The sequence below is a fragment of the Rutidosis leptorrhynchoides genome, chromosome 5 (assembly GCF_046630445.1).
Source record: "Rutidosis leptorrhynchoides isolate AG116_Rl617_1_P2 chromosome 5, CSIRO_AGI_Rlap_v1, whole genome shotgun sequence".
NCBI classification, from domain to species: Eukaryota; Viridiplantae; Streptophyta; class Magnoliopsida; order Asterales; family Asteraceae; genus Rutidosis; species Rutidosis leptorrhynchoides.
Genome location: NC_092337.1, coordinates 366,739,103 through 366,753,469, shown reverse-complemented (window position 1 = coordinate 366,753,469; position 14,367 = coordinate 366,739,103). Strand labels below are relative to the sequence as shown.

At 31.9% G+C, this 14,367-nt stretch overlaps 1 protein-coding gene across 1 annotated transcript; it reads left to right on the top strand.

The window, feature by feature from the left end:
- The first annotated feature begins 9,781 nt into the window (after window positions 1-9,781).
- On the top strand, window positions 9,782-12,923 carry LOC139849720 (glycosyltransferase BC10-like). Its single transcript, XM_071839348.1, has 2 exons — window positions 9,782-10,378; window positions 12,279-12,923. The coding sequence occupies exons 1-2, from the start codon at window positions 9,830-9,832 to the stop codon at window positions 12,921-12,923; spliced, it is 1,194 nt and encodes a 397-aa protein (XP_071695449.1). The 5' UTR covers window positions 9,782-9,829.
- Window positions 12,924-14,367: the final 1,444 nt, after the last annotated feature.

Below are 14,367 nucleotides of genomic sequence, written 5' to 3'. Positions count from 1 at the left end.
TGGTTTATGAGCTTTCAACACAGAAATGAGTTGTGATTTCTCATTTTCAGTAAGAGAAGACGATATTATTACAGGTAATTCAGATTCACCATGTAAATAAGCGTATTCCAAATGGTTTGGAAGTGGCTTTAACTCTAATTTCGGAGGTTCTTCTATCGATGATTTATATTGATATCTGTCTTCTTCTTTTAGCATTTGAATTTCTTCTGTTGTTGGTTCATATCCATTAGCTATAAGTGTAGCTAACATTTCAGCTTCATCAATTTGTTCTGTTCCTTCTCCTAAAGAACATTCTCCTGTTCCTTGTAATTCTGGAAATTCTTCTAACAATTCTGCATGTGCATCTATAGTTTGAATATAATAACATGTATCATCTGCAGATTGTGGTTGTTGCATTGCTTTATCAACTGAAAAGGTAACACTCTCGTCCTCTATACTTAGGGTCAATTTCTTACCGAACACGTCTATCATTGCTTTAGCCGTGTTTAAGAATGGTCTTCCTAATATGAGAGGAACTTGAAAATCTTCTTCCATGTCCAGAACAACAAAATCTACTGGAAATACTAAAGTACCAACTTTAACTAGCATGTTCTCCATTATCCCTCTAGGATATTTTATTGATCGATCGGCTAGTTGTATACTTATTCTGGTTGGTTTTAATTCTCCAAGGTCTAGTTTAGCGTATAGTGAATACGGCATTAAATTTATACTAGCACCTAAGTCTGCCAATGCTTCTATTGAACTAAGACTACCCAGAAAACATGGAATTGTGAAACTTCCTGGATCAGATAGTTTTTCTGGTATCTTATTCAACAGCACTGCTGAACAATTAGCGTTCATAGTAACAGCTGAGAGTTCTTCCATTTTCTTTCTATTCGTGATCAGATCTTTCAAGAATTTAGCATATCTAGGCATTCCTGAAATCACATCAATGAAAGGAAGATTTACATTTATCTGTTTAAACATATTCAAGAATTTGGATTGCTCGGCTTCAAGTTTCTCTTTCTTCATTTTACTCGGGTAAGGAAGTGGTGGTTGGTATGGTTTAACATAAGGTTTATCCTTAACTGTGTTATCTTCATTAACCTTTTCAACTACCGGTTCTTTTTCCTTATCTTGATCAGGTTGTGATTCTTGTGGAGTAGGAATAGCTTCATCAGAAGTTACAGGTATTTCAGGTGGTTTAAGTGTTGTACCACTTCTTGTGGTAATAGCTTTAGCTATTTCATTCCGGGGGTTAGCATTTGTATCACTAGGTAGACTTCCCGGTTTTCTTTCACCTATTAACCTTGCTAGGTTACTTACTTCTTGTTCCAGATTTTGAATAGAAGCTTGTTGATTTCTAAATGCTTGAGCATTTTGTTCATTGGTTTGTTTTTGAGATGTGAAAAACTGCGTTTGAGTTTCAACTAGCTTCGTCCTCATATCTTCTAAATTCGGCTTTTTATCATCGGTTTGTTGTGGTGGTTTGTTTTGAAAATTAGGTCTTTGCTGGTTGTAAGTATTGTTGGATACTTGTTGATTGCTAGGACCTTGTTGGTTGTTGTATGGAATATTTCTGTTATAGTTCTGGTTTTGATTGTAAATAGGTCTTGGCGGTTGATAATTATTCTGATAATTATTTCCAGGCCTTTGGTTTAGATATGAAACATTCTCTCTTTGTTCCATTGTTAATTCAATATTGAGACAATTTTTTGTCAAATGTGGTCCTCCACACTGCTCACAACTAATTCGTATTGAGTGAATATCTTTAGTCATCTTTTCCATTCGTCTCTCGACAGCATCTATCTTTGCGGAAATGGAATCTAAGTCATGGCTAGAATCGGCTCTAGCTGCTTTAGATGATCTAACGATATCTTTTTCTTGGTGCCACTCATGTGAGTGGGAAGCAGTGTTATCAATAATTTTGTAAGCATCAGTTTCTGTTTTCTTCATAATAGAACCACCAGCTGCTATATCGATGTCTTTCCTTGTAGTGATGTCGCATCCTTGGTAGAATATTTGTACTATTTGACAGGTATCTAAACCATGTTGCAGACATCCTCACAATAACTTTTCAAATCTTGTCCAAGCCTCATATAGAGTTTCATTTGGCTTCTGTGTGAATGTAACAATTTCTCCTTGAAGTCTTACGGCTTTAGATGCCGGAAAGAATTGTTTAAGAAATTTTTCAACTAAAACATCCCATGTATCAATCGCCCCTTCAGGTAACGATTCCAACCAATCTTTGGCTTCTCCCTTTAAAGTCCAGGGAAATAACATGAGATATATCTGTTCATCCTCAACTTCTCTTATTTTAAATAGAGTGCAGATCCTATTAAAGGTACAAAGATGTTCATTTAGATCTTCCTTCGGCGCACCACTAAATTGGCATTGATTAGTCACCATGTGTAGAATTTGTCCTTTGATTTCATAATCTGGCGCATTAATGTCTGGATGAGTAATTGCGTGACCTTGGCCAGTGCGTTTAGCTCTCATTTGGTCTTCTATAATTAAAGGTTCCAGATTCTCCATAATTGAATTTGTTGAATCGGAATCACTAGAGGATTCTGATTTAATGGTTCGTTCCTCAACAATCTCTGTTTGAATGATTGGTGGTTCCGGAGAAAAATTTAGTGGTTCAGGATCTATGAATCGTCCCTGAATATTCTCCGGATTCTCAATTGTGAGGTCGGGTTCAAAAAATGGATTATCGGAAATTTGAACTGGAGTACTTGGTCGACTGGATGACGATTCTAAAGAAAAATCAACGGCGGTAATATTTGCTAAATGTCTTGATCTAGTTACATGTGGTGAACGTACAAAAGGTGGTGAACATCTTGCTCGGTGCATTCACTGAATATCCTATTAGTTTTTAAAAAGGAAAGAAAAATTATATAAGTTATCCAATTAATAGACTTTTCTGATTTTGCCCACGTTTCGAATAGCCAAAAGATGCTGCAGAGGGGCAGGATTCGTTTGGTCTCAATATAATTGAGGACTGTTTGGCTCCAATAACCCGGTCCACGTACAAATCCAACTATTACTACGAACCAGAAAATGTTGATGTCTATCAATTTAACCACTTAAAATAAATTTTCGTAATTTTAAGAAATTTAGATAAGAAGTAGAATAAAAATCTATGTCCTAAAAACTAGAATAGCGAGAAACAAGAAAGAAAAAGAGCGCGTCGGAAAAAGATCGAAAAATAAAAATAATAAAGAAAAAGAGTGACTTATAGAACTTAAAAACACATGACTAACCCAACCTTATTACTATCACTAACTTAAAATTATAATCGCAAATTGAGATTACTAATTGGAATGATAATTGATACATAGTAAAAGGTGTCTAAAAATATTAAAGCTTACAAGAAAAACTATATCCCAAATGGCAATAACTTAAAAAGAAACTAAAACTTAAAAAGGCGTCGCAAAATTCTAAAGTACCTAAATCTTAGTCTAAAGAAAAGGCACTTAAGAGATTTTACGGCAAAGCCTAAAAATCTATAAATAAAAAAAATAACTATGGCAAAAACTATGAATTAAAACTAAAAACGAGCGAAAAATACAAAAGTTACGCTAAAACTATTAAAAGGGACAAAATATAAAAATATACAAAAAGTTGTAAAAAGTACAATTTTTATAAAAAGTACAATTTTTATATTAATTATTTTTTAAAACTATTAATTTTACAATTTAATTAAACTAAATAAACTAAATATACAAATTAAATAAATAAACTAAACTTAATAATAAATTAACATAATTAATTAGGGTTTAATTAAAAATTAATAATAATAATTACCCGTAATAAATGCTGATTAGGGTTTTTGTCGGTGTCAGAGTTGCTCCGCGAGTTGCGGTATTCGAGGCTGCAAACTCCGCGAGTCGCGGGGTTCCAATTTTCAACTCAGGTACAGTTTAAAATTCGACGCGTTTTATTTTATTTTATTTTATATTTTTTTTCTGTTTTCTGTTTAAATAAAAATATTTATATAATAAAAACTTATATTTAAAAACTAAAATAAAAATAGAACTACTTTATAATTTTAAAAATATCTTAAAAATAGATTTATATATATATTAATTTTTTTTTCGGTTTTTTTTATGTGTTCTAAATAAACACAAAATATTTAAATAAAACTTATATTTTTATAAAATAAAAATAAAGAAACTTTATAAAACTTAAATATTTGACAAAATCTTAAAAAAATATATAAATTTTTGTTTTTCTTTTTATATTTTCGAATAATAAAAAAACATATTTTTACAAAAGTAAATTTTAATAAAAGTAAACTAAAAATAAAAATCTTTTTTTTATAATTATTAGCGTTGCGCTTCCGGCATTTAAGAGTTCCCCGGCAGCGGCGCCAAAAATACTTGATGTTTAGAGCTAAGGGGTATAAAAAATACTATTAAATTTTACAAGGAAATACTATTAAATACGATACAATTTTACACAAGATATTTATTTATTTATTGAATGGATATACTTAAACCTTGCTACAACACTTATAGGCAGTGTACCTAATCGTACAGTAGTGTAGTTTTTAGTAAATCCGGTTCGTTCCACAGGGAATCTTTTTAAACAAAGTTTAACGCTATATTAGTTTACTTTTATAAAAATACAAATATATATATAAGTAATATTATTATTATAAAGGGGGGTTTTTACCGTTTAATGACCGGTTTGTCGATTTTAAAACTTTAGTCGCAGTTAAAACCAAATGTAAAATAATAAATAAATACAAGACTTATTTTAAAGCGTAAAGTAAATAACGATAATGAAATTGCGATAAATGAAAGTGCGATAAAATAAACTTGCGATAATAAAAAGTACGATAATTAAAAGTGCAATTAAATACAATAATAATAAAATAAAATGCGATAATTAGAAGTGCAATTAAATATAAAATAAAGGAAATTAAATATGAAATAAAAGAATTATGCTTATTTAAACTTCCATAATCATAATGTTTGACGTTTTGATTTTAGTTTTATGCCCATTGGTTAATTGTCCTTTGTCCTGGATTATTTAATATGTCCGTCTGGTTTTTGTCCATAACAGTCCATCAGTCATAAATATAAAGTGCGAGTGTCCTCGTCAAATTATTCTTATACCCGAAGTTAAATATTCCAACTAATTGGGGACTTAAACTGTAACAAGATTTTAATACTTTGTTTAATAATTACACCAGGATGTCGACTGAGTGTAACCCAAGGTTTTAATATTTTGTTATCAATTATACCAAGTGTCCTTGTACATAATTTCACCCCTGTTTTAATTATTCTAGTGGCTATTAATCCATTCCCGTGTCCGGTAAAATGAATGATTATTCGTACATATAAATACCCCGCCCATCGTGTCCGATCGAGTGTATATGGTAATTTATAGGGACGCCCAATTGTAAATCTTTATATTAACATTAACAAACTATCATTTAGTTAAACAATTATAAAGCCCATTAATAGCCCATAGTCTAATTTCCACAAGTGTCGTTCTTTTGTCCAAACCCCAATTATGGTACAAAGCCCAATTACCCAATTTTAGTAATTAGCCCAACATCATGATTACTTCGGTATTAAATAAGCATAATAATAACTTAGCTACGAGACATTAATATAAAAAGGTTGAACATAACTTACAATGATTAAAAATAGCGTAGCGTTACACGGGCAGAATTTCGACTTATACCCTTACAACATTCGCTAACATACCCTTATTATTAGGATTAAAATTAAAATTAAAATATAAATTATAAATATAAATATTACGTATATAGATAGAGAGATTGATGGATATTGGATGAAAAATTGATCAAAATTCGTTGGGCTTTATAGGGAGTTTCAGTTTTTGGGGCTCCGCGACTCGCGGCCCATTCCTTCTTCAAACTCCGCGAGTCGCGGAGATCGTTTTCACAGCTCACCCACATTTGGCTCTTTGTTTGCCGACGATTTATTTTATAAATATAATATATATATAATTAATATAATTAATTATATATTATATTATATTTATATACATAGTTAACTTGTAATTTTTAGTTCGTTGCGTCGAGCGTTGAGAGTTGACTCTGGTCCCGGTTCCGAATTTTCGAACGTCCTTGCGTACAATTTAATATCTTGTACTTTGCGTTTTGAATCTTGTACTCTTGTAATTTCGAGACGTTTCTTATCAATAATTGGAACCTCTTTGATTGTATTTTGTACTTTTGAGCTTTTTGGTCGTTTGCGTCTTCAATTCGTCGAATCTGTCTTTTGTCTTCACCTTTTAATATTTAAACGAATATCACTTTTAAATAGAACAATTGCAACTAAAAGCTTGTCTTTCTTGAGGAATAATGCTATGAAATATATGTTCGTTTTTAGCATTATCAGTTGGTGACAGCTTTCGATTTTGTACAGTGACGGATTACAATTTTCTTCCACGATCACCGGAGTTACGGGTATACTAATGGTATTTAAGGAAACGGCGGCTAGCAGAGATGATGACGATGGTGGCTAGTGGTGATGACGGCAATGAGGAGGGTGTATTGATGATTATGTCGGAGTAGGTTTTGTGATGCTACCTCTTTTTCAGATATGAAGATTGTTGAAAATGATAAGATGTTGTTGGTTATTTCAAAAAATTACAAGCCAGAGCACTTTGGATTCATTGTTAGGGACGATTCCAATTAAGGATAAAAATATGAGGGTGTAGTAGTAGGGTGAGGATAACTTTCGGTGTTGCAACAAATGTAGATGGACGAAAATGCCCTCACATGTTCAAATGACTTCACTTAACGGGCAAAATTTAACAACCATTAACTTCAAGGTCTTCCGTGAAATATATTAAATAGTTTGAGGTCAACAAAGTCAAAAAAAAAGTTTAAAGTCACCTATGCTGTTTAGTACAAAGTTCAAGTCAAAATGTTGATAGCCTAAAAAGGCAGCATCTAAGGGATGGGTACGAGGGTTAACGAACGTGGATTCCACAACAAGTGCACTTTCAAAATCCACCGAGATTTAGCCACCAACATCCCTATCATTTGCATTTGCTTTCAAGATCATATTTTAACCAACAACCCAATTCGGTTGGTTTGTTGGTATGTGCAATTCAATCATACTTCAAATATATTCCTAAAACAAATGTATTAAATTTCCTACGGATTTAGTTTGCACGAATTTGAGTCATATGTTAAAAGTTTTCACGGAATATTTTTAGACTTGAAGCATCCTTTCCTTTATTTCATGGAAACAATATAACTTAAACATTTTTAACTTGAGACCGAATTCGTCGTATTTTGTCGCAGATATCTCACAACTTTAATAGTAAACTATTGACATGAAAATTTCTTGTAGTGTAGTCTAATTAGTTTAAGAGTTGAACTTTTTTATATGTATTACGGTGTAGTTTTTGGTGCATTCTTATTATTTATTTATTTATTTATTTATGTTTTTGGTGCATTCTTATTATTTATTTATTTATTTATTTATTTATTTATTTATTTATTATTATTATTTATTATTATTATTATTATTATTATTATTATTATTATTATTATTATTATTATTATTATTATTATTATTATTATTATTATTATTATTATTATTATTATTTTCTTTTAGAGAAAGAAAAGTAGTTAAGTGTTAAATAAGTAATACTGAGTATTACTTTTTATAAAAAAACGAGGTGTCCTACAATTCGACAAATCGATTAGTTAGAAATCTTGTTACTTTCATATTAGAATCCAGGTTTACTTTAATAATTCTCTAAGCATTTCCATTAGGAACTTTATTTAGCAATTCACATATTTTTAGTACCTTATAAATCACTACTCCCTATATAAATATATACATTATTAAAATAAACATTTTTCACATTTTAAAATTTTTCAATTTTATTAAATTATTATTAAAAGGGTATTTTTTTTCCTTCCTAAATAAATATCTTATTAGTGTCCTAAACATAAGTTAAAATATCTTAATACTATATGCAAGTTAAAATTACTATATTTTAATTTCTAAACTCAGCTTGATTTTTTTTTTTTTTTTATAAAAAAAAAAAACAAGAAAGTTATTATTACTAGTACAAATGTACATATTGGGCAGAGTTCGATCGTTTATACATCAAACCTATTTACGATTCTATTTGAATACTTTATACATATAATTATACTAAATGAGAAACCAATGTTGTTTGTCATCTGCTGTTCCGAATTACTCTTTAGATGCAAAGAATCATTCAATTTCGGTGCGGTGATTCGTAGACGAAACATAGAAATCGGGGTTGATCAACCATTGGTGACCATGTTTTATTTCGAAATACTTTGGCGGCGTTCATATTCTTTTAAATCGTGTAACCGCAAACCCATTTTATCGCTTGCCATATGGACTTGCCTAATGTTGTGTTTGCGATACTTTGGTTTTCTACGAATGCTTCTTCCATGGTAGGTATAATTATAGATTGTGCGTTCCACCATTTTAGCTGTAGATCCCAAATATTTGTGGATGTCGAGCAGCTTATAAGCATGTGATCAACAGTTTCAATATTATTTTACAAATGGGATAAAGAATCGTATCAAGTCTATACCGCGTTTGTCTAATTCTGATCTCGTTGGTATTCTTCTCATTATAGAGCGCCATATGAAGCTGTCTACTTTTTGTGGAAGAGCTTTGTTGCGAATGGTCTTTGACCTAGAAGCAGATTCCACAAGCTTGTTGTCGTCAATCATCAATGCCAAGGCTTCGGTTGTGAATAATCCAGATGTGTTCAAGTTCCATTTTCAAGATCTGTCAGACAAAGACAAGGACGCAATAAGTTGGTTATGATCATATAGTTTGTTTAAGGCTCGATCTTGTGGTGGTCTAACCCAATTTCAGGTTCCGATGTAAGGCAAGCTAGCACGGTTTAACCCAAACTCGTTTGAATTACTTTTTAAAGTATATGTATGTTTTTTTTAATACCAAAATTTATTTTTTGATTCGTAATATCCATAAATCTTAACTATAATTTAAAAAGTAAAGGCTGTTTATAGACCAAAAGTTAAAACTAATAATGAATATAAAAAAGATGATGTTGGAACTAGTGGATTAAAAGGGAAGGCTGTATCAAATAACAAATTTGATGTTTTAAATAATTATAATGAGATGGGTGAACTTGATACGAGGCAAGCGTTTGAGCATAGTGATGTAGAAGAGGAAGAAGATGAAACTGCCAAATTTATGGGTATGAAATCGGGATGATTGTAGCACTCCTAGTTGGAAAGATCGGGAGGGGTGTGTCGTTGTTTGTTTTTTGGTTTTGCTAGTTCTATTTTTCGTTTGTAGGTTCTAGCTTGTTTGTGGTTGTTTTGTGAGGCTGCAAGGCGCGCTTGTGGTCGTTGCTCATATTTGTTTTTTATATTATTTTTTAAATAATATTATCGGGTGAAACTCTTTAACCAAAAAAAACTATAATTTAAAAATAGAATTATATTATACCACACGCAAAAATATAACTTTAACCTTTAAAAAACTAAGTAGTATAAAGATTTTTTGTTTTAAGTGTTATATGTCAATTTTATCTTCTACAAACATATTACGGAGTATAAAAAAAATGTAAAAGTAAAGAAATTATTTTGAAATACGTAACCCCGAAAGTAATATACGGAGGAACTTACACATACTAATTATTTTGTGTAAAATTAAAACACATCATTAAAAGCAAAGAAACCGTGAAGACATATGCATGTACGTATTCTATGTATCTAGAAACAACCCATACACCTGTATATATACATAAAAACACATGATCACTCATTACTCTAATAACAAGCAATTCGTTTTTCTCAATTATTTCTTTCTAGATTCAAAAACTTCTCTCACAAATGAAGAACAACAATCAAAACACAATAATCATCTCACTATCCAAACTTATCAACCCTCGTTTACATCTCTCAAATCTATTATCCATTATTATATTCTTCGGTTTCGGTTTATGTTTCGGTATCATTCTCACTTTTCATCTCAAAAATGTCTCCTTGAATCTTCATTTCACACAATTCTCTGTCACAACCACCGACACCATTACGATCCAAAACGACACCGTATCATTTTCCCCACCACCATCGAAAAAACCGGATAGAATTGGATTAGAGGATTATATACGTCCGGCTAACGTAATGCATGATTTGAGTGATGAAGAGTTAATATGGAAAGCTTCAATGGTACCAAAAGTTAGTGAATATCCATACAACAGAACACCAAAGGTGGCATTTATGTTTTTGACAAGAGGATCTGTTTTGTTGTCACCGTTGTGGGAAATGTTTTTTAAAGGGTATAATGGTCTTTTTAATATTTATGTTCATAGTAGCTCTTCTTCTAACTGGACGGAACCACAAGACTCCGTTTTCTTTGGTCGGAGAATTCCTAGCAAGGTAACAAATTTTCTTCCGTGTGAAATTACTACTTTACCCCGGCCCTTACAATGAGTGTTCTGGTATTTTATAGTGGCTGTATATAGTATAATGTGCTAATGTGCTGAATATGATGTACATTCTTTGTTGATAGGTTTGATGGTATGAATTTTCGTACATAAGTTGTTTCCCATTTCAGCAATATTGGACACTTTTTCATTGCACGTTACCTTTAATGGAAATAAATATATTCAGCCTCTACTTGATTATTTACTTTTACTTTTTAAATATTTTAAAACATACTCAGCTATCATACGTAAATAAATGACTCAAAGAAAACAGAGAGACAACCACTCAATCTTGTCTGGGTGGTCATCGAGTTGCCCAATGAAGCACACCACTCGGGTTCAATTCTGGCTATGCCAAATTGTTCAGAAGAGAGTTTGACTAGAGGGTACACATGATGCGCAATTCACCCGATACCAGGTCTCGCGCTCTAGGGATTTGATTACTCGAAGTTTTACCTTCTATGGGTGAGTCAATTTGCTCGTTCATAAGAGAGTTTCCTCGCTTATTAAAAAAAAAAAAGAAACAAGAGAGACGGATGGATTAGAGAGAACTAATTTTGGTGAGAACAGAGAGACAAAAGGATTACTATATATAGGGATGGCAATGGATCGGATATGGATCTGGTGATTCCGTATTCATATCCATATCCATTTAGTTTGTGTTCATCTATATCCGTATCCATATCCATTTAGTTTCAGGTCATCCACTCATATCCATATCCATATCCAGTGGATTAAGCGTGTTAATTGATATCCAATGGATATTAAAAAGATCTTATAATATTTCTAATATGCGACTAAAATCAAAACGTAAAATTGCAAAAATAAATATAACATGATATAATTAAAATCTATCTATAAGAATGTGTAATCTTTGTTGAAGATATAACAAAATTTGTTAAATTTACTACAAAATAAAGATTATGACAAATTAAATATGAAATATGTATGTTTATTTTGTTAGATATACGTGTTTTATTGTAATATATTATAGTTATTTCATTATACGGTTGAAAATAAAATGTATATTTAACGATTTATGAACTTGTAATGGTAAATATGTAACCATAAATCTATATTTATATATATGTATATATGTATTTCGGGCGGTAATGGATATATCCATGGATGAAACTTTCCATCCATGTCCATATCCATATCAATTTAGATTCATCCATATCCGTATCCATATCCATTTATGTTCATCCATATCCATCACGAAGCGGGTGGATCGGATGGATATCCACTGGATCGGGTGGCCATTGTCATCCCTAACTATATACATACTCGTATTTTTTATTAATTCCTTTTTTTTTTTTTTTTTTTTTTTTTTTTTTTTTTTTTTTGTGAAAAAAGTGTAAGTAAAATTAAGTACCTAAAATTGATGATCTCTTTATGCAAGTTTTGACACTGAAATAAACTAAAATGAAAATGATTGACCAATTAACGGGGGAGTACTAAATAGTCATTAAAAAAGGTTTCAGTTCTTAGAAAGTTTATACGCAATATACATTTATTTATTTTTTAATAAATTTTGTTAACGACATAATTTAATTAGAATGTGAGAAACTATTTATGTAAGTTCGAATTCTTTGAATACAGCACTTAAGATACTGTCGTTAGCAGTTAATATGATACAGTTAACTTAATTATTAGTATAACTAATAACAATGTTGACTTTTTAGTATAACTTATTTGATACAGTTAATATGTGCAATTCGTTACCCTACTACACATGGTCGCCACTTATTCTTAAATATTATTTTACTTAATTAATTAAACTGTTAAAAGCTATAGACAATGAATGTGTGCTGTTTTAACCTATGTTGACTAATTTTGTTACAAAATTATAGACCGTTGAATGGGGAAAAGTCAGCATGATCGAAGCAGAACGTCGACTACTAGCCAATGCACTTCTCGACTTCTCTAACCAACGATTCGTTCTTCTCTCCGAAGCGTGCATTCCTTTATTCAATTTCTCGACAATTTACGCTTATTTAATTAACTCCAACCACAACAACGTTGAGTCGTATGACTTAGAAGGACCAGTGGGCCGGGGTCGGTACAATTGGAAAATGAACCCAACTGTTAAACTTAACCAATGGCGAAAAGGGTCACAATGGTTTGAAATGAATCGAGATCTAGCTATTGAAGTGATATCAGATAAGACGTATTTTCCTGTTTTTCAAGACTATTGTAATGGCTCGTGTTATGCAGACGAGCATTACTTGCCAACGTTTGTTACGCGTAGATTTGGGGAAATGAACTCGAATAGGACTTTGACTATTGTTGACTGGTCAAAGGGTGGACCACACCCGACACGGTTCACGAGGTACGATGTTACTCCTGAGTTTTTAATGAAGTTGAGGAATGAAATGGATTGTGTGTATAATGGGAGAAGAAATGAAACATGTCATTTGTTTGCAAGAAAGTTTACTACACATGCATTAGACAGGTTGCTAAGACTTGCACCAAAGATTTTTCAATTCAACCGATAGAAATTTAACATTTTTTGTATTTAATTTTTGGTCTGGTTTATTGGGTTTATACTTGTATCATAATTCATAAACTGAATCATTTTTATTTTTTTGGAAGATGTACCGAGAACCATTTTTGAGGTAAGATAAAGTCGGCGAAAATGTTCAGGATGAGTACATTATTTATAATTTTGCTGTCATATTTTGGTATTGGGTTTAGCTATGTCAAGTTCATTGACAACGTCAGATCATACCAGCTCATAGTCTTGTGCCGGAACTCGAACAACATGCTAGAAGCCAATGTGTACATCCAATGTGGTTGTTGCTAGAGAGGTTTCAACTGCGAAAAAAAGAAAAAGAAAAAACTTTCACCAAATATAAAATTAAACTGTCATGATTCCTAAGGGTTCAAATGTTTGATAGGGTGGGTTGTTGGATGTTTTTCGGTTGTACAGATTTGAGATGTCTATTCAATCCTAATATTTGGTGACATCGACAGTCCTACTTCCACAGCAATCTGGGCTAAAGAATGTGCTCGAGAAAAATTTTATTAGATGGATCATAAGCCCAACACTAATCATGGGCTCGAGAGTTTATGAATCAAAGCAACTCTAAAGACGACAAACAATAATAACTCTCCCCCATTGTATTTTAAAATGCTCCAATTCCATTGATATTTGGAATAAAATTCTAAAATGATGGAATCTAGACTCTCTTAACATCTCGAGCCTCTCAGATATCACATTTGCTTCGAACTCTCAACTTAACACAAATCTTGGCAACTCTCTTTGGCAAGCGACCGTTTGGACCACTAGCTACCACATTTGGCTTCTTCGAAACGATCGCGTTTTTGGGAAAAATCATCCGAGCACATCCAAAACTGTGTCCGATATTCAATCCAAGAGCTTCGAGTGGATAAATAGCCGTTGGAAGAAAGGCAAATTAGATTGGCAGAATTGGATTACTAACTCGAGATGGTTTGACGCTAACACTACAAAAGTCGGTATTGGTTAATATTCAGGTTTTTTATGCCGGATTCTAACGTTTATTCGTCCTGGCCGGGGCTAAGAGGAGTAGGGTCAATTACTTTGTCGCTGTTGTGTTACAGTACTGTAATTTGGCTTTTACTCCTGCTTGTTTGCTCAAGTTGATCCTACCTTGGCGAATCTCGTTAGCTGAAGGCTTTTTCCTGAATAAATATTAACCATGTGTAACCTCCGTATTTCTTTGTATAGCTTTGTTTGTTATAGTTTCATGTTTGATATGTTCTATAATCGGGTCTAGTTAGGAAATATCTGGATTTTGTACATGGTCTTCGGACCCTCCATTGTTTCTTGTTCTTTTAATAATATGTTGGTTTTTCAAAAAAAAGAAAAAAAAAATAATAAATGTCAACTACAAAGACAAAATAATAAAGAATTTTTTCAACAAACAAAATAATACGGAGCAACAATAATACGGAGCA

What these genes read in the sequence shown, in the direction of transcription:
- LOC139849720 (XM_071839348.1), top strand. Translation starts at nt 9,830, where the DNA reads ATGAAGAACAACAATCAAAACACAATAATCATCTCACTATCCAAACTT. An exon ending in GTCGGAGAATTCCTAGCAAG is followed by an intron (nt 10,379 to 12,278) that starts GTAACAAATTTT and finishes ACAAAATTATAG; the next exon opens with ACCGTTGAATGGGGAAAAGT.